General features: G+C 44.2%; 1 protein-coding gene across 1 annotated transcript in view; it reads right to left on the reverse strand.

Annotated features, from left to right (window-relative positions):
- ASTN2 (astrotactin 2) overlaps positions 1 to 26,042 on the reverse strand; it is a 1,089,443-nt gene that overhangs the window by 321,236 nt on the left and 742,165 nt on the right. Inside the window, exons 13-14 of the mRNA XM_069748558.1 lie at positions 7,106 to 7,230; positions 610 to 714 (exon numbers count right to left, since the gene is read on the reverse strand). Of these exons, the coding sequence (XP_069604659.1) occupies positions 610 to 714; positions 7,106 to 7,230 (230 nt within the window). The remainder of the gene's footprint in view (positions 1 to 609; positions 715 to 7,105; positions 7,231 to 26,042) is intronic.

The raw sequence follows: 26,042 nt of genomic DNA on the forward strand, positions 1-26,042 counted from the left end.
TCAGGTTTCATTTACGCGACGGCGGCACAGGTTGTCACCACTCAGTACATAAAGAACAGTGGCTGTAACTGCGCCTCCAGCACTGACTGACAGCCAGCCCTAATGATGACCTACTGTCAGTCAGTGCAGGAGGCACAGTTACAGGTGCTGCTCCTTATACACATAGCGGTGAATGAACCCACGCCGATGTCACCCCGTGACTGAAGGATGAACGCTGTCTGGAGGAATAGAGTTAATTGGTGGAGGTATAAGTGCCGACGTCGGGCAGGTTCAGAGCGTTAGTATAAAACACTTATACTTGCCGTACATTTCATAAAAATAAAAAACATATTCTATATCCGTACAACCACAAGAACCTGAAGAATTTATTTCTCAGGTTACAAAGCGTGGCAAATACTGTAAATGGCATAAAAAAATCAGCACAAAAAATATAATGCCAAAAATTGTTGCATTCCAAAAAATATAAACTGCACAAAATTATACATTTAATATAAATGACACAAAAAATATAAATGACATAGTAATTACACAGTAATTTTTTTTAATTGTTTTTCAGTTCTTTTCAGTAGGAAGTTTTGGGGAAAAATAATCAAATAAAAAAAAGCTGACCTGTGGACAATGAAATTGAGTTGAGCTTCACTTTATAAAGATTGCTGCGCACTCTCCATTGCTGCACCACAGGATATCCCATTGCTTCATTATATCTCACTTCACCTAATGATAATAAGTAGAGTGTCAGAACATTATAATTTCACAACACTTTTCAGTCTTTTTTCATGGTGAATTTTTAAAACCATGTGAGCGAATGTAGGAAGAAGGTGCTAAATGCTAATTTTGTGCCTCACAGTTGAGCACGTACGGATATAGCAGCAGCTAACGTGACTGGCACAACGACACTGTGACTGGACCATTCATTCACTGTATGAAAGATTGGGAAAGGTTAATGAAACCGGTGAGACTACACAAGTGTTCTAGAGCATTGTGGTTAATGTAGGGTCATGTTGGCAGCTGTAGCATCTGTATCTCAGTTGGCCCAATACTTGACTCAAGGGTGCCAAACAAGACAACTTTCAAGTCATGCAACTTAGTTTGGACACACCGGTAAAAAAATTACAAACGTAGCTTTAAATTTGACCGTCATACAGCTACAACATTTGGTGGCCACCAACTTCCTGCTATATTTGGTTAAACTGACTACTGAACATGACAGTGATAGAGTCGAGCAAATGGTTCCCCACCAGTGTCCAGTCTGGTTTTCTTTGGCAGCAGGTTCAGGACAATCTTCACTGCTGCGGCTGACATCATTGGCACGGTATCTTGCTTACCTCTGACGCTTACTAGGCCTTACGACATTAAGATGTCACGTAAATCGTACAGCTACAACATTTGGTGGCCACCAACTTTCTGCTATATTTCGTTCAACTAACCATTGGACATGGCAGTGATAGAGTCGAGCAAATGGTTCCCCACCGGTGTCCAGTCTGGTTTTCTATGGCAGCAGGTTCAGGACAATCTTCACTGCTGCAGTTGACATCCTTGGCACAGTATCTTGGTAACCTCTGATGTTTACTAGGCCTTACGACATGATGTCAGGTAAATCCTAAGTCTCATGCACCTCTATGATCTTAACGAAAAATACGAGAAAGCATGGCATTTTTGGTCAGTCGGTGCCGAAGTAGGATCCATCCCGTGATACTTAAGCTTTAAAACTTGGCACTTGGATGTGATGAAAAATTTTACTTTATTGAGTAACAACAATCCAAAAATACAGACATTTTGGTCTATAGAACTGACCTTCATCAATACAGGATTGCCCAGGAAGGATAAGTGATCCAAAGAAGCTGCGCAAATGGAAATGGCGGTATCCACCGCTGCAGCAAGGCAAAAGCACTTTTGCGAAACATCTTTATTTTTAGATTGCTGTTATTCAATAAAATATAAGTTTTCATTGCATCTGGATACCATCATGATGTTAGTCTTGTTACAACGTCACGTGGCACAGTAACTACCAGAGGCCCTTTCAATGCCGGTCCAAGTATGCTGGCTGCAGAAATAAAGACCACCGTGGTCTGGCTGTCAAATATGACCGGACTGGATGCTGTACAAGGGCAGCAGGAGGCTTTTTGCTCAACCCTAGACAGGTTGACAATTTGCGTAAAATAACCAAGACCTGGTGATACCTGTTATAATTTAACACTTAATGAGATGCTCACATATAAGTACTGCTTTACAAGCTGGTTGTAAGAAACCCAGACACATGTCCATAATTATAAGACTTCTCTTCTAATGGTTGTCAAGAAAATGTTACAACACGCCTGCGACAGCTCAGCGCATCTAGTAATGAGTAATGTCTTGTGTGGGAGGCTTCATTGTCATACAAATACATGAATCTTTATTCTGAAGAATTGATTGTCGTCTTGACTTCGAACCAAGTAACAAGTAAAACCAAGTTCCATTTGGAGTTTGTGGTGATTTGAGAATGTAGATGTCAGTTGTTACCGGGCTAAAGCAAAAAAACAAATATGGTGCTTGGTATTTAGCAGTAATATTATTTTAGCTTGTTTTGTCCTGGTACTAATGTTAATGACAGCTTAGGGTAATATTCTGATCATCCAACATATGCCTAATCTCTGCGATCTGAAATGTTTCGACTAGATTAGATGTGCAACAGAAAGACTCAAAGCAAGCTAATAACCGGTCAGGACCTAAGTATCTAAATAAGGAAAACGAAGTTGTCCATCCATACTTAGGTACTCGCTTCTCTGTCTTATTGAGTACCGTAAATGGGAACTGTCATATCATCAAAGAAGCATGAAGAGACTCTCTTAAAACATAACATTAAAAAAATAGTATATAGTATAAAAATAGGGATATTCCCAGGAGAAGAAACGCATAGTAAAAAGTACACAGTGAAAAGTACATATACCAATACTATAGGTGGATAAATTACCTATATTGGTAACATATAGTTATATGACTAGTACATAGAAAGGTGTCATGGTATGTAAAAAGTGGTTTACATCTCACATATTTCAGATGTAGAGGTGTAAACGTTCATGGAGTCCCACAGATAGTAAAAGTCAGGTTTAACACTTGTAATGCTACTGGGTGTGGACCCACTGCGCTACGGACCAGGCTTACCCTAGACGGGCGTGACTAAGAATCTACTGAGTCTTCACTAGAGCCCTTGATGGTGAGGATAGGCTCGGCTGCTGGTAGACTCCGCTGCAGTACACAGGCCTGCAGCAGCTGACCAGAAGGTCAGAGACACAGGCATGAGGTACAGGAGGACAGAGGCAATGACATGGTCAGACAAATAAGGGTCAGGGCAGGTTCAGTATAAGTAGCTAAGGTCCAGAGCAAAGCGGTCAGGATAAACTGTAAATGAGCCGGGTCAATAAAAGGTGAGACAGAACAAACATGCACTCACAGGATCCAGAGACAAGCAACTGGGAACCAAAGATCTGGCAAGGAATGGTAAGAGGAGCTGCCTAATAAACCCGGGGATACATTCTTGTTGGATCCTCATAGCCAGATAAGATTCTCTAGGAGAAGAGCTGGGAGTGTGCCCAAGGCAGCTCAAGAAGATTGTCTGACACCATCAGATTGGTGAAATGCAGCGAGTAGTGCAGCTCTTAGAAGGCATGCTGGATGCCAGCATGACAGCACTCACCCCCCCAACCCCCATGTTTTCATCTGGCTTGTTCCTGGGGACTTGTTATTGCTAGCGCACCGAGGACAGGTGGTTACAAAGTCCCAAACTTGGCCAGCTTGGATTCATGTCTCCAGGACAGGATTCTCCTTACCTTAGTTGAAGCGAAGGTCTTTTCCGGTCAGATGGCTTTTACAAGAACAGGAGCCATCTCAACAATATTAGCTGACAATATTAGCTGAGATAAAGATGTGCTGTGATTCCTCCTGAGAATTACACGTCAAAGAATCGAGACAAGACACAAGTCTCAGGCAGAGAAGGCAAGTCTGAAAGCGTGGAAGGTGGAGACTTGGTCAAGACCTTGGCAAGGCAGTTGGTAGAACACAATAATCCCCAATGATGCATCCAACCGGTGACCTAGTCAATGACCGTTGTGTTTAAACGAAACCATGGAGGGCCGAGAAGAACACAGTATACAGAGCTAGGTAGGACATAAAAAGAGATTCTATCAGAGTGCTGGGTTCCAATCTGCAGGGTGACAGGCAGTATGGCATGACAAATAGGCTCTACCTATTCATGTCAATGGAGTCAACAACCAGGGAATGAACTAGCTGTTGCGTAGGAAGCTGAAGCTGATGAACCAGGTCGGGGTGGAACAGGTTGCCAACAGATCCGGAGTCTAAATAGACTGCCGCAGAAAGAGACCTCTCTCTACAAACTAAAGTGACTTGGGTCAAAACTTTTGGAAAGTTAACTTTCCCATCCGGGGTCATCTCTCTGCCTGAGTGAAGAACAATGATACAGCTCCAGGAATCCCATAAAAAGACATTTTATTGAAGATCCAAAAAATCCATTATAACAGCATAATAGTCAGCAACTCTGTAAGGGGCAGTTCACACTAGCAGACGCGTTTCACACCCCTGGGTCTTTAGTCATTGCATCCCACATTGATATACCCCTCGACCTTATATACCATTTCCTGTATGGTTCAGCTGATTATGCCTAAGCTGTCCTATACCACTGCTATAAATGAGTTAAAAACACATGAAAATACTAATAATACAATGAAAGAAAAGAAAAGACTGACTCAATACTACCACATGCTTTTAGTAAATTTCTCACAAACCACTTAATTATTCATAATAGTATGAGAGATCTTGTTTCACATTCCTACCCCGGGAGCCCTAGTCTGTAACATGTACATCCACCAGGACTTTCTGCTCAGGAGTTTCCCCACCTCTCAAGGGTTTGGAGACTCTATGCCCGTGACTCTGCCGGCTGAAGTGTCCCCATTATGATGTAGTGAAAGGTGTTTGCTCACCGCTGAACATTTTAAAGAGAGAATTATTTGCGTCATCTGACAGGTGGTGTCTGATTCTAACCTTCAGAGGGTTAGTGGTACAACCAACAAGATATATAACGTGTGGTATTACAATTGATGAAATTATATATTTCATATGATTTATTTGCTATAGTAGAAGTGAATTGAGTTGTGTTATCTACGTGCTTGCAGCATGTGCAGATTTGGTGTCCACATTTAAAGAAGCCTATTGTATGGGGCCAAGTTTTTACCTTTTTTGGTTTCCTGATTCAAATCAATCAGGAAATGATAAAGGTAAAAACTTGGCTCAATTCACTTCTACTATAACCAATAAATTATAAAAAATATATTATTTAATCAATTGTAATACCATGTCATATATCTCCTTGTCAGTTCGATGTCATCATCATAATCATCATTGTTTGCTCTCGCTGCTATCAGTGACACCTGGTGTACGACAATCAGAGTAGTACTGTCATCTGCTGACGCCTTTGGCTGGCGGTAACCTTTTTACCGCTGGTCACAACTGCTGGTGAACATGCTGTCATCTGTGTGACAATGTGGAAACTGCAGCACTCTGGCCAGTGGTAACTTTCTCACTGATGAGTGGTAAACATCGGATGTCTGAGCCTCCCATTCATTTGAATGGGGTCCGGGTTCGAGTTCAGATACCGTTCTGGGTGTTTTTTTTAAATATTCGGCCTTCCACCCTGAGAATAATGGAGCCAGGATGTGGTGTCTCCTTTTTTTAGCCTATCCTACGCATAGTGCTACTTTTTCGGAAAAAACAGTGAAGGGGCTCAACTGAGGTGGCCTATTTATTTTCAGAATTGGTAGGAGCCCAAGAGTTAGGACCCACAATGATCATCCTCCTTCTCCTCCCCCTACTCCTACTCTTCCTCCTCCTTCTCCTCCACCTACTCTTCCTCCTCCTTCTCCTCCCATCAAAGTTTTTATCCTCTTGAAATATTGCGATCATCCTATCATACAGCACTGTGTACTTAAAATTGCTCATTTTGCCTTTCTACCAGCTAATTCTTCTCTTTTCTCTGCTCTATGTAGAAACAGGAAGTCTCTTTTCCCTGCCTAAATCATTCCCCTCTTCAACTCCTGACCTATCCGCTCCGCCTCTCCCACCGACAGGGACTTTTACAGTAACTTATGACTCAAGCTTGGAAAAGTGACCTCCTGTTTCTACATAGAGCTCAGAAGGATTCAGCCAGCCAGTTTTTAATCACGTGATGTCATAATTTTTCTCTTTTCCGTTCGGTCTATGACATCACGTGATTAAAAACGTGATTAAAAACTGGCTGGCTGAATCCTTCTGAGTTCTATGTAGTTCTACATAGTGCAGAGAAAAGAGAAGAATTAGCTGGTAGAAAGGCAAAATGAGCAATTGTCAGTACACAATGCTGTATAATATGATGACTGCAATATATTAAGAAGATAAAAACTGATAGGAGGAGGAGGAAGAGGAGAAGGAGGAGGAGAAGGAGTGCTTCTTGAATGTAAGTAATGTAAGTATATAAATAATATAGATGTATACTGACTAATGGTGGAATATATGGACATAATAATAATCTTCAATAGGTGCAATACATTTTTACGACTGGAAAATATCCATATGGTGTTGACATCGGACATAGAGCCATAACGCAATGTGAGCCTAGCCGCACATGTATTTTGTCTGCTATGAATTCACCATTGTATCAAGCTTTTTCATCACAAAATATATGCTAAAAAGAGGGGCTTAGGCTACGTTCACACTAGCGTTGTGCGCCGCTGCGTCGGCGACGCGACGCACAACGCACCGAAAAACGCGTGCAAACGCACGCAAAAACGCTGCGTTTTTCGACGCGTGCGTCGTTTTTTGACGAAAATCGGACGCAAGAAAAATGCAACTTGTTGCGTTTTCTTGGTCCGACGCTAGCGTAAAAAAAGACGCACGTGTCGGAAAACGCAACAAGCAAAAACGCATGCGTCCCCCATGTTAAACATAGGGGCGCATGACGCGTGCGTCGCCGCTGCGTCGCCCGACGCTAGCGCGACGCACACTAGCCGAACGCTAGTGTGAACGTAGCCTTAGTAAGACAGAGGCGCTTACTGCAGGGCGTAGCAGCTTTCGCACTGACCTGTGAGCAGCAGTATGTCTGGTCGTGGCTCCGATAGAACACCTCTGCACTGTTCTTCCACAGGGAGAGGGATAACCAGGAGTCCGTCTGCCAGTTGGGGGAAATCTTTGATGAAATTATTTTCCCTAGGAAAGCAATAAGACATCATTACACGTTATTATGTACTGATAGGTGTCACTATATAATGCAAATTACAGGAATTTCCTCCATGTAGCAATATATTAGTGCCGATGTTTGACAATCTGTATGATTTAGCACCAGGTCTGGGCATGAGAGGCACGTGCCCTGGATCCTGTGCCCAGTGCCCTGGGATGACAAGCATTACTTTCAATGAATCTCCTTTCTTTCCAGTAAATCAGTCCCCTGAGGCGCGCCAGGTGTTTGCAGACCTGAGTGACGTCGCCTGAGGCCGTACGAGAGGAAATAAGCACAGGACTACAATACAAGATGAAATTTATAGCTCAAGTCGACACATAATACAAAAAAAAATTAAAGAGGTATTCCCATCTCCAAGACCCTATCCCAATTATAATAATAACATTATTAGCAAATACCTCCAATTAGAAATGTAGTATAGTTCTTCTGATTTGCTATGTCTCTTCCTCATCTACAGGCATTGCAGGACCTTAGAAATCCATGGTTACGACCACTAGCAGCTAACTAACTCACTTCATCAGTGGATGTAACCATGGATACCTAAGGTCCTGCAATGCCTGCACATGAGGAAGAGACATAGCAAGTCAGAAGAACTATACTACATTTCTAATTGGAGGTATTTGCTAATAATATTATTATTATGCCTACTACATATTGGGTAAGGATCTTGGAGAATGGAATACCGCTTTAAGGGAGGCATGAAAAGAACCAGTTATGACTTAACAGGACTCCATCAGCAGGTTTGTCTATGCAATCTGAGAGTAGTATGGGGTAAGGAGAGAGACCCGGATTCCAGCAATATGTCACCTACTGGGCTACTTGCTGAAGTTTTGATACAATCCATGTTTTCTCTGTTGTAGTTGTAACAGTGCTTAGATTGCTGAGCTGTGTATAACCCCGCCCACACCACTGATTGGCAGCTTGCTGACAGTGTGTACAGGAAGCTGCCAATCAGTGGTGAGGGTGGGGTTATACAGATTAGCTGGACTGGCTGACACGTGAGACCTGGTCCTGCAGTGATAATCTCTGATTGTATTGAAACTACAACACATATCCTAGTAAGTGACACATCCCTGGAATCGGCTTTTAATGCGCTATATTATGCTGCTCTCAGCTTAAATAGCAGAAACCTCCTGACAGACTCTCTTTAAAGTGTTCATGTATCAATGCGGTAAGTTCTGCAGCAGGTGATTGGCTGAAGCAATCACATGTCGGCCCAGGCTGAACAAGTCCAGAGACTGACCAAGGAAGCTCTGGAAGAGTAGCAACAAGGGACTGTAAAGGGAGTATATCATTTTTTATTATTACACAGCATTTTTGATGGGATTGATGAAACTTCTCTTCAGCGGGTTCTTTACCTTTCTATTATGCATTAAAAAAGTTGCAATCGACTATAACATTTGAGAATACGCCAGAGTCAAGACAAGGAAGACCCCCTACCAACTAAATGTGAAAAAGGGGGAGAAAAGTTTTTAGAACAGCAAGGGGACATCTTAACCCCTTAAAGATCAGGGGTATCTCCGTTTTTGCATTTCTGCTTTTCGCTCCCCTTCTTCCCAGAGTTATAACTTTTTAATTTTTCCGTCAGTATGGCCGTGTGAGGGCTTGTTTTTTTGCGGGATGAGTTTTACTTTTGAACGACACCATTGGTTTTAATATGTAGTGTACTGGCATATGGGAAGTGCAATTCCCCAATTGTTTCTTGGGGTTGTTTTTTTTACCATATTCACGAAATGCTGAAATTAACATAGTAACATAGTAACATAGTTAGTAAGGCCGAAAAAAGACATTTGTCCATCCAGTTCAGCCTATATTCCATCATAATAAATACCCAGATCTACGTCCTTCTACAGAACCTAATAATTGTATGATACAATATTGTTCTGCTCCAGGAAGACATCCAGGCCTCTCTTGAACCCCTCGACTGAGTTCGCCATCACCACCTCCTCAGGCAAGCAATTCCAGATTCTCACTGCCCTAACAGTAAAGAATCCTCTTCTATGTTGGTGGAAAAACCTTCTCTCCTCCAGACGCAAAGAATGCCCCCTTGTGCCCGTCACCTTCCTTGGTATAAACAGATCCTCAGCGAGATATTTGTATTGTCCCCTTATATACTTATACATGGTTATTAGATCGCCCCTCAGTCGTCTTTTTTCTAGACTAAATAATCCTAATTTCGCTAATCTATCTGGGTATTGTAGTTCTCCCATCCCCTTTATTAATTTTGTTGCCCTCCTTTGTACTCTCTCTAGTTCCATTATATCCTTCCTGAGCACCGGTGCCCAAAACTGGACACAGTACTCCATGTGCGGTCTAACTAGGGATTTGTACAGAGGCAGTATAATGCTCTCATCATGTGTATCCAGACCTCTTTTAATGCACCCCATGATCCTGTTTGCCTTGGCAGCTGCTGCCTGGCACTGGCTGCTCCAGGTAAGTTTATCATTAACCAGGATCCCCAAGTCCTTCTCCCTGTCAGATTTACCCAGTGGTTTCCCGTTCAGTGTGTAATGGTGATATTGATTCCCTCTTCCCATGTGTATAACCTTACATTTATCATTGTTAAACCTCATCTGCCACCTTTCAGCCCAAGTTTCCAACTTATCCAGATCCATCTGTAGCAGAGTACTATCTTCTCTTGTATTAACTGCTTTACATAGTTTTGTATCATCTGCAAATATCGATATTTTACTGTGTAAACCTTCTACCAGATCATTAATGAATATGTTGAAGAGAACAGGTCCCAATACTGACCCCTGCGGTACCCCACTGGTCACAGCGACCCAGTTAGAGACTATACCATTTATAACCACCCTCTGCTTTCTATCACTAAGCCAGTTACTAACCCATTTACACACATTTTCCCCCAGATTGACCTTCCATCATCATTAAAGAAAAAACAAAAAATTGCATAATGAGCGAGGCCCAATTAGTTTGCAAACCAGGGAGGAGGATGGACCTCTAAAATATAACTTTTATTATTACCAAGGTAAAAACATTAATAAACTCTCGTTATCATCAGATATTAGTGGGTGTAATTACAATATGCATTATCCATTATCAGGATTGTATTCCAATGACTTTACTAAACTCTTCACCAGGAGATAAGTGCAAACTATCGCACCCTATTGCTCCCTACAGGAGTCCCTGTTATGACCTGGTGGTCAGGACAACAATGGACCTGGTGGTTAAGAGCACACAGAATGACCTGATAGTTACTGATAATAAAGGATGAGCTCTGGGACGTGGGAACTCTGCTGACCGCAATCCCTAATCCTATCAAACACACTAGAAATAGCAGTGGATTGCGCCTAACGCTCCCTATGCAACTCGGCACAGCCTAAGAAACTAGCTAGCCCTGAAGATAGAAAAATAAAGCCTACCTTGCCTCAGAGAAATTCCCCAAAGGAAAAGGCAGTTCCCCACATATAATGACTGAGTAAAGAAGAAAATACAAACACAAAGATGAAATAGATTTAGCAAAGTGAGGCCCGACTTACTGAACAGACCGAGGATAGGAAAGGTTACTTTGTGGTCAGCACAAAAACCTACAAAAAGACCATGCAGAGGGCGCAGAAAGACCCTCTGCACCGACTCACGGTGCGGAGGCGCTCCCTCTGCGTCCCAGAGCTTCCAGCAAGCAAGAGAACAATAAAAATAGCAAGCTGGACAGAAAAATAGCAAACAAAAGAAATACAAGCTGGAACTTAGCTTCTGCTGGGAAGACAGGTCACAAGAATGATCCAGGAGAGAACTAGACCAATACTGGAACATTGACAGGTGGCATGGAGCAAAGATCTAAGTGGAGTTAAATAGAGCAGCCAGCCAACGAATTAACCTCGTCACCTGTGGAAGGAAACTCAGAAACACCCACCAGAGGAAGTCCATGGAAAGAACCAGCCGAAGTACCATTCATGACCACAGGAGGGAGCCCGACAACAGAATTCACAACAGTACCCCCCCCTTGAGGAGGGGTCACCGAACCCTCACCAGAGCCCCCAGGCCGACCAGGATGAGCCAAATGAAAGGCACGAACCAGATCGGCAGCATGAACATCAGAGGCAAAAACCCAGGAATTATCTTCCTGACCATAACCCTTCCACTTGACCAGGTACTGGAGTTTCCGTCTCGAAACACGAGAATTATTATTATTATTATACATTTTTATAGCGCCATTTATTCCATGGTGCTTTACATGTGAATACGAGGCAAATATAGACAAATACATTAAACATGAGCAGATAACAGGCACACGGGTACATAAAGAGGGAGGACCCTGCCCGCGAGGGCTCACAGTCTGCAGGGGATGGGTGATGAAACACTAGGAGAGGGTAGGGCAAGTTGCGCGGCGGTTCAGTAACTTCAGGAACACTGCAGGCTGTAGGCTTGTCGGAAGAGGTGGGTCTTCAGGTTCTTTTTGAAGGTTTCTATAGAATCCAAAATCTTCTCCACCACATACTCCAACTCCCCCTCAACCAACACTGGGGCAGGAGGATCAACGGATAGAACCACAGGCGCCACGTATCTCCGCAATAACGACCTATGGAACACATTATGGATGGCAAAAGAAGCAGGAAGGGCCAAACGAAATGACACAGGATTGATAACCTCAGAAATCTTATACGGACCAATGAAACGAGGCTTAAACTTAGGAGAGGAAACCTTCATAGGAACATAATGAGACGACAACCAAACCAAATCCCCAACACGAAGTCGGGGACCCACACAACGCCGGCGGTTAGCGAAACGTTGAGCCTTCTCCTGGGACAATGTCAAATTGTCCACCACATGAGTCCAAATCTGCTGCAACCTATCCACCACAGTATCTACACCAGGACAGTCCGAAGACTCAACCTGCCCTGAAGAGAAACGAGGATGGAAACCAGAATTGCAGAAATACGGCGAAACCAAAGTAGCCGAGCTGGCCCGATTATTAAGGGCGAACTCAGCCAACGGCAAAAAGGACACCCAATCATCCTGATCAGCAGAAACAAAGCATCTCAGATATGTTTCCAAAGTTTGATTAGTTCGTTCGGTTTGGCCATTTGTCTGAGGATGGAAAGCTGAGGAAAAAGACAAATCAATGCCCATCCTAGCACAAAAGGATCGCCAAAACCTCGAAACAAACTGGGAACCTCTGTCAGAAACGATGTTCTCCGGGATACAATGTAAACGAACCACATGCTGGAAAAATAATGGCACCAAATCAGAGGAGGAAGGCAATTTAGACAAAGGTACCAAATGGACCATCTTAGAAAAGCGATCACAAACCACCCAAATGACCGACATCTTTTGAGAGACGGGGAGATCCGAAATAAAATCCATAGAAATATGCGTCCAGGGCCTCTTCGGGACCGGCAAGGGCAAAAGCAACCCACTGGCACGAGAACAGCAGGGCTTAGCCCGAGCACAAGTCCCACAGGACTGCACAAAAGAACGCACATCCCGTGACAAAGACAGCCACCAGAAGGATCTAGCCACCAAATCTCTGGTACCAAAGATTCCAGGATGCCCAGCCAACACTGAACAATGAATCTCAGAGATAACTCTACTAGTCCATCTATCAGGGACAAACCGTTTCTCCGCTGGGCAACGGTCAGGTCTATCAGCCTGAAATTTTTGCAGCACCCGCCGCAAATCAGGGGAGATGGCAGACAAAATTACCCCCTCTTTGAGAATACCCGCCGACTCAGGAACACCCGGAGAGTCAGGCACAAAACTCCTTGACAGGGCATCAGCCTTCACATTCTTAGAGCCCAGAAGGTACGAAACCACAAAATCAAAACGGGAGAAAAATAACGACCATCGAGCCTGTCTCGGATTCAACCGTTTGGCAGACTCAAGATAAGTCAAATTCTTGTGATCTGTCAAGACCACCACACGATGCTTGGCTCCTTCAAGCCAATGACGCCACTCCTCGAATGCCCACTTCATGGCCAACAACTCACGATTATCAACATCATAATTACGCTCAGCAGGCAGAAACTTTCTAGAAAAGAAAGCACATGGCTTCATCACCGAGCCATCAGAACTTCTTTGCGACAAAACAGCCCCTGCTCCAATCTCAGAAGCATCAACCTCAACCTGAAACGGGAGCGAAACATCTGGCTGGCACAACACAGGGGCAGAAGAAAAACGACGCTTCAACTCCTGAAAAGCCTCCACAGCTGCAGAAGACCAATTGACCACATCAGCACCCTTCTTGGTCAAATCAGTCAATGGTTTAGCAACAGTAGAAAAATTAGCGATGAAGCGCCGATAAAAATTAGCAAAGCCCAGTAACTTTTGCAGGCTCTTCACAGATGTCGGCTGAGTCCAATCGTAAATGGCCTGGACCTTAACAGGGTCCATCTCGATAGTAGAAGGGGAAAAAATGAACCCCAAAAATGAAACCTTTTGAACTCCAAAGAGACACTTTGACCCCTTCACAAACAAGGAATTCGCACGAAGGACCTGGAACACCATTCTCACCTGCTTCACATGAGACTCCCAATCATCCAAAAAGACCAAAATATCATCCAAATACACAATCAGGAATTTATCCAGGTACTCTCGGAAGATGTCATGCATAAAGGACTGAAATACTGATGGAGCATTGGAAAGCCCGAATGGCATAACCAGGTACTCAAAATGGCCCTCGGGCGTATTAAATGCTGTTTTCCATTCATCGCCTTGTTTAATACGGACAAGATTATACGCCCCTCGAAGATCTATCTTGGTGAACCAACTAGCCCCTTTAATACGAGCAAACAAATCAGACAGCAACGGCAAAGGATACTGAAATTTGACTGTAATTTTATTAAGAAGGCGGTAATCAATACAAGGTCTCAAAGATCCATCCTTCTTGGCCACAAAAAAGAACCCTGCTCCTAACGGTGATGACGACAGGCGAATATAGCCTTTCTCCAAGGATTCCTTTATATAACTCCGCATAGCGGCGTGTTCTGGCACAGATAAGTTGAACAATCGGCCCTTAGGAAACTTACTACCAGGAATCAAATTAATTGCACAATCGCAATCCCTATGAGGAGGTAGGGCACTGGCTTTGGGCTCATCAAATACATCCCGATAATCTGACAAAAACTCTGGAACTTCAGAAGGAGTGGAAGACGAAATAGACAAAAATGGAACATCACCATGTACACCCTGGCAACCCCAGCTGGACACAGACATAGATTTCCAGTCCAATACTGGATTATGAACCTGTAGCCATGGCAACCCCAAAACGACCACATCATGCAGATTATGCAACACCAGAAAGCGGATATCCTCCTGATGTGCAGGAGCCATGCACATGGTCAATTGGGTCCAGTACTGAGGCTTATTCTTGGCCAAAGGCGTAGCATCAATTCCTCTCAATGGAATAGGATACTGCAAGGGCTCCAAGAAAAAACCACAGTGCCTAGCATACTCCAAGTCCATCAAATTCAGGGCAGTGCCTGAATCCACAAATGCCATAACAGAATAGGATGACAAAGAGCAAATCAGAGTAACAGACAATAGAAATTTAGACTGTACCGTACCAATGGTGGCAGAACTAGCGAACCGCTTAGTGCGCTTAGGACAATCGGAGATAGCATGAGTGGAATCACCACAGTAAAAACATAGCCCATTCCGACATCTGTGTTCTTGCCGTTCAGCTCTGGTCAAAGTCCTATCACATTGCATAGGCTCAGGCCCATGCTCAGATAGTACTGCCAATTGGTGCACAGCTTTACGCTCACGCAAGCGTCGATCGATCTGAATGGCCAAGGACATAGACTCATTCAGACCAGCAGGCATGGGAAATCCCACCATGACATCCTTAAGGGCTTCAGAGAGACCCTTTCTGAAGATTGCTGCCAGGGCACATTCATTCCACTGAGTGAGCACAGACCACTTTCTAAACTTCTGACAATATATCTCCGCTTCATCCTGACCCTGACACAGAGCCAGCAAGATTTTCTCTGCCTGATCCACTGAATTAGGTTCGTCATAAAGCAATCCAAGCGCCAGGAAAAACGCATCAACATCACGCAATGCCGGATCTCCTGGCGCAAGGGAAAATGCCCAGTCTTGAGGGTCACCACGTAACAAAGAAATAATGATCTTTACTTGTTGAACAGGGTCACCTGAGGAGCGAGGTTTCAAGGCAAGAAACAATTTACAATTATTTTTGAAATTCAAGAACTTAGATCTATCACCAAAAAACAAATCAGGAATTGGAATCCTAGGCTCTGACATCGGATTCTGAACCACAAAATCTTGAATGTTTTGTACCCTTGTAGTGAGATTATCCATCCAAGAGGACAGACCTTGAATGTCCATGTTTACACCAGTGTCCTGAACCACCCAGAGGTAAAGGGGAAAAGAGAGACAAAACACACTGCAAAGAAAAAAAAATGGTCTCAGAACTTCTCTTATCCCTCTATTGAGATGCATTAGTACTTTTGGCCACCTGCACTGTTATGACCTGGTGGTCAGGACAACAATGGACCTGGTGGTTAAGAGCACACGGAATGACCTGATAGTTACTGATAATAAAGGACGAGCTCTGGGACGTGGGAAATCTGCTGACCGCAATTCCTAATCCTATCAAACACACTAGAAATAGCCGAGGATTGCGCCTAACGCTCCCTATGCAACTCGGCACAGCCTAAGAAACTAGCTAGCCCTGAAGATAGAAAAATAAAGCCTACCTTGCCTCAGAGAAATTCCCCAAAGGAAAAGGCAGCCCCCCACATATAATGACTGTGAGTAAAGAAGAAAATACAAACACAGAGATGAAATAGATTTAGCAAAGTGAGGCCCGACTTACTGAACAGACCGAGGATAGGAAAGGTTACTTTGCGGTCAGCACAAAAACATACAAAAAGACCACGCAGAGGGTGCAAAAAGACCCTCCGCACCGACTCACGGTGCGGAGGCGCTCCCTCTGCGTCCCAGAGCTTCCAGCAAGCAAGAGAACAATAAAAATAGCAAGCTGGACAGAAAAATAGCAAACAAAAGAAATACAAGCTGGAACTTAGCTTCTGCTGGGAAGACAGGTCACAAGAACGATCCAGGAGAGAACTAGACCAATACTGGAACATTGACAGGTGGCATGGAGCAAAGATCTAAGTGGAGTTAAATAGAGCAGCCAGCCAACGAATTAACCTCGTCACCTGTGGAAGGAAACTCAGAAACACCCGCCAGAGGAAGTCCATGGACAGAACCAGCCGAAGTACCATTCATGACCACAGGAGGGAGCCCGACAACAGAATTCACAACAAGTCCCTACCTGTCAGCAGAGGCTGGCACCCTAAGTTTACATGGTATGTTGCCCCTGCACATCGGTGGCTGTCCTTTATGTTCCTAAGCCGCCCCTGCTGTAAAGTGCACTACAGGTAGTATTTATCTCCAATAGATAATTAGATATTCATATTGCTCCTGTCAGTTTCCCAGATGGGGGCGCTCTAAGCCTCATATACATATTCAATACCATTCAATATGAGTTAGAGACAGACAATAGGGCAATGGAACACACTGTCCTGAATAAATTCAATAAACTTACCATATATACTTGAGTATAAGCCGGCCCAAGTATAAGCCAAGGCTCCTAATTTTGCCACGAAAAACTGGGAAAACTTATTGACTCGAGTATAAGCCGGGTATGCATTGTCCCCTCACCCTTATTCTGGAATGCATTGTCCCCTCATCCCTATCATGGTATGCATGGCTCCCAATCCTTGTTCTTGTATGCATGGCTCCCCATCCCTGTCCTTGTATGTATGGCTCCCCATCCCTGTCCTTGTATGCATGGCTACCCGTCCCTGTCCTTGTATGCATGGCTCCTTATCCCCTAACATTGAATGCATGACTACCGGTCCCTGTCCTTGTATGCATGGATCCCCATCCCTGTATGCATGGCTCCTTATCCCCTATCATTGTATGCATGGTTTCTTATCCCCTATCCTAGTATACATGGCTCCTATTAAAAAAAAACCACACATCCTACTTACCTTCCCTGCGTGCCCTTGCTGCATCTCGTTCCATGCCAGCAGCTCTTCCAGTCAAGTGATCATGTGTCCTGGCTCATTAAGGTAATGAATATTCACTCCATGCCTATGGGAGTGGAGAGAGGTGAATATTCATTACCTTAATGAGTGGGGGGACACATGATCGCTCGGCCGGAAGAGCTGCTGGCACAGAACGAGATGCAGCAAGGGCACGCAGGGAAGGTAAGTAGGATGTGTGCTAAAAGCCAGTGGATGCGGCTGTAACTGTGTGCTCTTTAAGAGAAATGAATATTCACTGCCAGCGCAGTAAATATTCATTTCACTTTAGCAGCGGGCACAGTTACAGCCACAGCTACCATCTCCTACCTCTGTGACCCGCCCCTCCCCCTCCCCCACCATCTTTCTGGGACAATGACTCATGTGTAAGCCAGTTGTTATCTGACCTGGTGTCTTCTTTAAACTCTTCGTGATGGAAAATAGGTTCCCACTATTAAGTTCCTACTACTGTAATTCTTCCTTTACCTTCACTTTCGCCTTTGACCAGCAGATGGCGGTGTTTGCCTGCAATTACATAGCTAGGCATCAACTATACTCATCTTCTCTCTTGTTTACTTTCTTAGGCCTTCTTCTCATGTCCTTATTATTACTCTAGGGGAAAAACCAGTACTCGTGAGATCCATGTCCATGTGCCATCTGTATTTACGTATGAAATCCAAGTTACATCAGTGTCCGTTTTCTGTCCGTGTTTGACATCCATGTGCCATTCATGTGTCCCTGTGATACGCACCGGAGCCTGGGAACAAGTGGAACAGTTTGTGCTAACTTTAGGCGCCGTCCACCTGCTGAAGGCAGCTGTCATTATGGTCTCCTGCTCGCGTTGACCACTAAATACACCACAACGATGTTTATCTGGAGCACACCCAAAATACATACACCACTATACTTCACCATCAATACTGTCACATCTCCACCAGAACCTGCACCTGTGACTTCTACTTCTGCCACCAGGAGCTGCCATATTCACTCTACAGGTAGCGCTGTTGATACAAATGTCAGAACCAGAAGCTCTGGAAGGTGTGCTCTGTCTAGCCTCTAAAGTTAGAGTAGCTGGGACATGCAGTGCCATGAATCTGGCAGTGTGGGTGTGTGTATTTCCAGCTGGAGTTCTCAGCTCCCCGCAGCAGCCAATTGGAGAGCACCACACCCTATTTAAGCTTCCAGCTTACTGCTGGAAGCTGCCAGATATAGCTTAGTGTTCCCTGGTTTGGTGTGCGTCACCTGTTTAATTTAGTATATTCCTGCTTGTGATTATTTACGGATCCTGATTTTGTCCTTGATGTGATCTCTTGGCTTTGACCCTGCTTGGCGACCATTCCTGCCCCTGGATGGCAGCCCTTCCATGGTAGCATTCCACGGGGTCCTATTATAAACCAGATCCCTGTACGGGGGTTAAAGGGTATTGGGATTTCTCTGTAGTGCGCCAGATGGAGTGGCTTGTGCCAAGTCTGCCCGAGGTAGCCTTTTATGCCTGTGGCCACAGGCAGACGTTACGAATCCTTTCTGATGTGTAGTTGGAGCACATGCACAATACATACACCACGGTACATCACCACCAATCCTTTCTGATGTGCAGGTGGAGCACACAGTCTATTTCGTATATCTATGAGCATGCTGGGTGACATTTAGTGCAGGCAAACCCGTGGGATGCGAATGTGAATCCCATTAGCCCACATTTTGTTTAGTAGTCCTGCACCATTCTGTATTTCTAATTACATCTGAAGATACTTGCTATGCTTGAGTTATTGCATAGGAGTTTAGGAGATTACCTTGTAATGGAGATTTATAGGGGTCATTAAAAATAGAAAACAGCAAGGGAATATTTTTAAATCCAAAGACTAATTCTTAGGTGAGTTGACTGATGTTATTTTAATAGGAGTGCCTTAGCAGTACTCCATGGATCCTCGGGGAATCTGTCACCAGGTTTTTGCCATTTAATTTTAAGCAGCATAATGTAGAGACAGAGAGCCTGATTCCAGTGATCTGTCACTTGCTGGGCTACTCGCTGTAGCTTTGATAAAATCACTGTTTTATTAGCAGATTATCACATGCTGAGATGTAGTCCAGCTCTACCCCCATCACTGATGGCAGTTTTCTGCCTATGCACAGCATGCACAGAAAGTAGCCAATAAATGATGTAGTCCAGGTTACACTGAGCTCAGCATTCAGAGCACTGATAGATTTGTTACAGATATAACAATGATTTTATCAAAAATACAGTCCACCGAGTGACTCATGGCTGGAATCATGATCTCTGATCTACATCATGTTGATCTCTGGTGTGGTAGCAAAAACCTGGTGACAGATTCCCTTCAAGGTAATGAGATCTATCAGATACCTGTCGTATCCTTTATAAACATAACCCACCCCACAAATGTAAATGTATGGGGGTTTTTTTTTCAATAAATTCATAATAGCTGTAAAAGCAAGCAACTTGCAATTGTAAAAACGGTTTCAGATATTGCTAAAAATTTACTCATGTATCGCTGGTGGGTGTGGACCCACGGCACCATGGGCCAGGCTTATCTGGAGGGGTGTGAATAAGTGTCTACATGCCCCTGATGGTGAAAATAGGCTAGGCTGCCGGTCAACACCAGCTACCACTGCACTGCAGTCTCGGGATTGCAGCAGTTGATCAGAGGGTCAGAGACTCGGGTACGGTATACAGGTGGGCAAGACAAAAATGAAGTTAGACGGTCCAATGTTGGGGAGGGCAGTATAGTTTTTTAAAACATCTGAAGACCCCTCAGGAATAAAAGTAGAGACATGAGTATGGACCTTGGATAGGAGTCAGGATCACTGGCTTTAAGAGCGAGAAGTGGCAGGAGTTCGGGATCCATAGACTAGGTGAAAGTAGAAGACTGTAGGTCACTGGATTGAGTTGTCTGATGATTTTGAATGGGCCAAGATATAGAAGAGCAAACTTGTAGGAAGGCGCCTTCAGGTGAACATTCCGTGAAGACAGTCAAACCTTATCTCTAGGTAGGTAGTGAGGTGGCGAACCTCTCTTCCTGTCGGCATGAGTCTTCTTCCGAGATATGACCTTGTTGGAGGAATTCGCCGGAAGAAGAATCAGCAGCTGGTACCCTGGAAGAAGCAGGCATAGGAGAAGGCACTTGATGATGGTAGTAAACACTATGAATGAAAATGCTCCATAAGACTCCCCAACGTAGTTGTAGGAGAACTCTGCTCAGGGGAGTAGTTGTTCCCAGTCACCCTGGAGAACAGACATAGAGTGTTGAAGATATTTTTCGAGAGTCTGATTAACCCTTTTCAATTGCTCATTGGTTTGTGGATGGTAAGCGGAGGAGAAACCCAGCTTGACATTCAGCAGCTTGCAAAAAGCCCTCCACAATTGGACTCTGTGGTCCGTGGAGAGGGAGACCAGGGAAATGAAACAGATGCTGGAAGTACTATGTGGCAAATTTGGGGGCCAAAGGCAGGCCTACTAAGAGAATAAAGTGAGCCATATCGAGAACCGGTCCACCACAACCCAGATGGTGTTGCAACCCTCGGAGAGTGGCATGATGCCATTCATAGCCATAAGTTGCCAGGGGGTGGAAGGAACCTACAGAGGGAGTTCAATAGACTTGTTCCTGGGAAACTTGTTCCCGGCACACTGTGACCAAGCGGTCACAAAGTTCTGAACATCCATGACCAGCAAGGGCCACCAAAAGCAGCGAGCAATTAGCTTTAAATTTCCCACATTATCGGTTAGCTTGGATTAGTATTCCCAGGATAGTATTCTCGTTCTCTTAGCAGTAGGAACAAAGGTTTTCTCAGGAGAAATGTCTATCTGGTAGACAGAGCTGCTTCAACTATAATGGCCGAGTCTATGATGTGAGGAGCCTCCTCCAGAGAATCAGTCACATTAAAAGAAATAGAACAAAATAGAGCATCTGCTTTAACATTGTTCTCCACTGGATGGAAGTTTAGTTTGAAGTCAAAGGAAGCAAAGAAGAGTGCCCAACTGACTTGATGAGGTTTAAACCATTGGGTGGATTGAAAAAAGGTTAAAGTGGTACTCCAGGTAGATAAAAAGTTATTGCAATGGCCATACCTTTGTAAACTGTTAGAACAACATGAATAGTTCTGTTTTCCTCTCTCACACTACCTGTAATTCTGTGTGATGTTGCAGCTGCTCCTCACTGCTTCCCCTCCCTTATGAGATGACACAAGGTCAATCTGGCTACTGGTGTGGGACTGATGTATTCCTAATTAGGCCAGAGGTACTGTTCCTTTGTTCAGTATGGACATCAGACCATGGACCACGGCTCTAGCTGGTGGAACACAGATCTGCTCCACTGCCCATCACTGGACCCACAAAGATGTTTGGAGAACCCAGGTAGGAACAATTTTCTTACCCGCCCAGATACCTCATTGTACCCGGTGAGGTTCCGAAGCTTACCGCTACCTCCTCTCTGTGGGCGCTTGCCAAAATTGTGGTGTTAATGGTTGGGGCAGTTCTAATCCCTGGCGAGCTAGCGGAAGGGTGAGACATCTTTGCACTTTGTGGGAATGTACTATATGATGGTGATCCAATAAAGTGTTACCCTCACCCTGCATTGTCTGATTAGTACGGGCATTCAGTGGGATGAGCCCTGGCCCGGCGGTCTTTATAAAGACAGCCAGGCCGGTGGACAACAGCACCCACTGACCCTCGTGTCCCCACAGTTACAGCACACATCCGGGGGGCATGATCATAACCTGCATTTTGTGATTACTTGCGTGATCTTTGGCTAATATTTACATTTGTTTGGTGATTTGAAACATTAAAGTGTGACACACATGCAAAAGAATTGGGAAATCAGGAAAGGGGCGAACACTTTTTATACCGTAAACTTTGCTGTTTGTTTGTTACGTAAAGAGGTCAACACAAAAAATGATAAACCCTGACGATTAATCTGCTTCAGGCCTCATTCAAACATTTTTATTTATTTAAAAAAAAAAAAGAATCTTTCATTCATGTGTTGGATCCAATTTTTATCTATTTTTGGTCAGGACATTTTATGTCCATTTTTAGAACCAGTCTGAGTCAGTTGGACATGACCTGGAGAGGTTTCAGCCTAAAAATCTTAAGCAAGAAAGTTTTTCTTCTGATAGCCCTAAGCTATGTATTCCCACATGCTGCAAATAGTGGCAGCTTTACCTGTGCAACCTAGGATCACTGTTGACCTGAAACTGTCCGGATACAATAATCCAGCTGACTTCAGTTCAGCACTTACAAGCTCTAAAGAAAACAGCTTGTAAGAGACCCGCCACCTCTGATAGATTGTATAGGTGACCGGTGGAATAGGCAATAAGCGGTAAACAATAGAATTAAAATTCACTAAATTATTGGGAATAAGGGAGATTTTTCATAACAGAAAAATTACAAAGTTGATTGTTTTTACCATCATGTTGTAATTTTAACCATTTAAAATTTGCATATTCGTATTTTCAAATGATACAAAGTAACAAACCTACAACTGTGAGCAGCACTAGTGCAGGAGGGAGATTCAACTTCTCAAAATAATCTGCGAAAGTTTCCATTAATTGGCAGCGAGCAAAGATGAATAAGTTTCTATACATGAAATATAGAAACATTTTCCACCAGCATTTCTACATGCGTACAGACCTCTTCCCGCTAATTATCTTCTGTACTACCACGATCTCTCATCTAGTAATTAATAAATTATGGTTGATGGAGAATGTGATCTCTGACAAACATGAATATTGCATTGAAACAAATTTGAGAAGTGTTTCTAACCTAAAATCTGAATACCTAATACCGATAATTTTAAGGATTTGCCTAATTTAGATTTTCCTCCGTAATTTTTTTTTTTTTTTTTCTCTTGCCTTATGGGTGAGGGTGAACTGCATCATCTGTGCTTTTTGCAAATAGATAAAACTGATTACATTATCCAGATAACATTAATATACAGCAACATATTGACATATCCGCAGCTCCCAAACCTATTGACTTGGATGCAATGAGCAAGTTTAAAGGGAATTGTCAGTAGGATCGACCCTCCTAAGCCGTCTGTATGGGCATGTAGGTCATAGGAGGATGAAGAAAATGACACTTTGATTTCTGCGATCTGATGCCTTATTCTAGAGAAATCCACATTTTTCTTAAAGAGAACCTGTCAGCAGGATTGCGCACAGTAACCTACAGACAGTGTCAGGTCAGCGCCGTTATACTGATTACACTGAACCCTGGTGATGAAATCCGTCTTGTGGTTGTTGTGTAATCTTTATTTTCAGTTTTGAGTTAATCATATGCTCGTGCTCCAGGGTGGGACTGTGGGCGGGGCTTCATGTGGTGCTCTGATTAGCTATTCATAATGCAGACTGCTGACAGGTCATGATCCCTCACTGACCAGCCCCTTATCCTACATAATGAATATTATATATACAGTACAGACCAAAAGTTTGGACACACCTTCTCATGTAAAGATTTTTCTGTATTTTCATGACTATGATAATTGTAAATTCACACTGAAGGCATCAAAACTATGAATTATCACATGTGGAATTATATACTTAACAAAAAAGTGTGAAACAACTGAAAATATGTCTTATAGTCACCGGGGATGGTAGTCACCGGGGATGGTCTTGAAGGAGATCCCAGAATTGCTTAGCACTTGTTGGCCCTTGTGCCTTCACTCTGCGGTCCAGCTCACCCCAAACCATCTTGATTTGGTTCAGGTCTGGTGACTGTGGAGGCCAGGTCATCTGGCGTAGCACCCCATCACTCTCCTTCTTGGTCAAATAGCCCTTACACAGCCTGGAGGTGTGTTTGGGGTCATTGTCCTGTTGAAAAATAAATGATGGTCCAACTAAACGCAAACTGGATGGAATAGCATGCCGCTGCAAGATGCTGTGGTAGCCATGCTGGTTCAGTATGCCTTCAATTTTGAATAAATCCCCAACAGTGTCACCAGCAAAGCACCCCCACACCACCTCCTCCTCCATGCTTCACGGTGGGAACCAGGCATGTAGAGTCCATCCGTTCACCTTTTCTCCGCCGCACAAAGACACGGTGGATGGAACCAAAGATCTCAAATTTGGACTCATCCAACCAAAGCACAGATTTGCACTGGTCTGATGTCCATTCCTTGTGTTCTTTAGCCCAAACAAGTCTCTTCTGCTTGTTGCCTGTCCTTAGCAGTGGTTTCCTAGCAGCTATTTTACCATGAAGGCCTGCTGCACAAAGTCTCCTCTTAACAGTTGTTGTAGAGATGTGTCTGCTGCTAGAACTCTGTGTGGCATTGACCTGGTCTCTAATCTGAGCTGCTGTTAACCTGCGATCTCTGAGGCTGGGGACTCGGATAAACTTATCCTCAGAAGCAGAGGTGACTCTTGGTCTTCCTTTCCTGGGGCGGTCCTCATGTGAGCCAGTTTCTTTGTAGCGCTTTATGGTTTTTGCAACTGCACTTGGGGACACTTTCAAAGTTTTCCCAATTTTTCGGACTGACTGACCTTCATTTCTTAAAGTAATGATGGCCACTCGTTTTTCTTTACTTAGCTGCTTTTTTCTTGCTATAATACAAATTCTAACAGTCTATTCAGTAGGACTATCAGCTGTGTATCCACCAGACTTCTGCCAACACAACTGATGGCCCCAACCCCATTTATAAGGCAAGAAATCCCACTTATTAAACCTGGCAGGGCACACCTGTGAAGTGAAAACCATTCCCGGTGACTACCTCTTGAAGCTCATCAAGAGAATGCCAAGAGTGTGCAAAGCAGTCATCAAAGCAAAAGGTGGCTACTTTGAAGAACCTAGAATATATGACATATTTTAAGTTGTTCCACACTTTTTTGTTAAGTATATAATTCCACATGTGTTAATTCATAGTTTTGATGCCTTCGGTGTCAATTTACAATTTTCATAGTAATGAAAATACAGAAAAATCTTTAAATGTGAAGGTGTGTGGGGCGTGGCCTAGCGAGGAATGTGAGCGGACGTGCGGCTGATCTCTCTCCCCGCACCGCTCTGAAAAGTGACCTTTGAAGGCGCCGCCGAACGCCAAAAACCGGCCAGAGAGGTCCCGCAAGTACCCGGCGAGGGGGAGAAAGCACCGCTGTTAACGAGCGGTGAGGAGCGGAGATGCCGCGCCGCAAGCAGTCGGCGCCAGCAGCCGGCGCGAAAATTCAAGATGGCGCCGTGGCTGAGGAGGAGGCGGCCAGAGCCAGCGTTTCATATCGCCGGAGGCTGGAGGTAATAGCCCGGCTGGAGCGCTTTGCCCGTACGGAGGAGGGGGAAGCCCTGCTGTTGGGTCCAGAAGGACTTGATGAGGTGGAAGCCCTGATGAGGCAGAAAGGTGGAGGGGAAGTCAGTGCCAGTGAAGTGGAGGTGCAACGTTCCCCAGGGAGGGCGCAGGGAGTGCACAGTGCAGAAAATGTGACACCTGCTGATAGCGCTGTGCAGACCAATGATTCTAATGAAGTGCAGCAGCCAAGTACGGGGGAACCAACACTGCAGGACATTTTCTCTGTCGTTATACACTGCAAATCTGCTTTGGCTGCGCTGAACCTAAGGGTGGATGATCTCACAGTTGAAATGAAGTCCCTTAATTCTGCTATGCGCAAAGTGGAAAAAAGAGTGGAGGTGGTGGAGGAGCGTGTGGGCAGTGTGGAGGACCAGACAAACAAACTGTTAAAAAGAGAAAAGAAATATATTCAACGAATCACAGAGTTAGAATTTAAGACAGATGATTTGGAAAATCGATCCCGGAGAAACAATTTAAGAATAATCGGGG

This window comes from Ranitomeya imitator, chromosome 2 (genome assembly GCF_032444005.1).
Source record: "Ranitomeya imitator isolate aRanImi1 chromosome 2, aRanImi1.pri, whole genome shotgun sequence".
Lineage (NCBI taxonomy): Eukaryota > Metazoa > Chordata > Amphibia > Anura > Dendrobatidae > Ranitomeya > Ranitomeya imitator.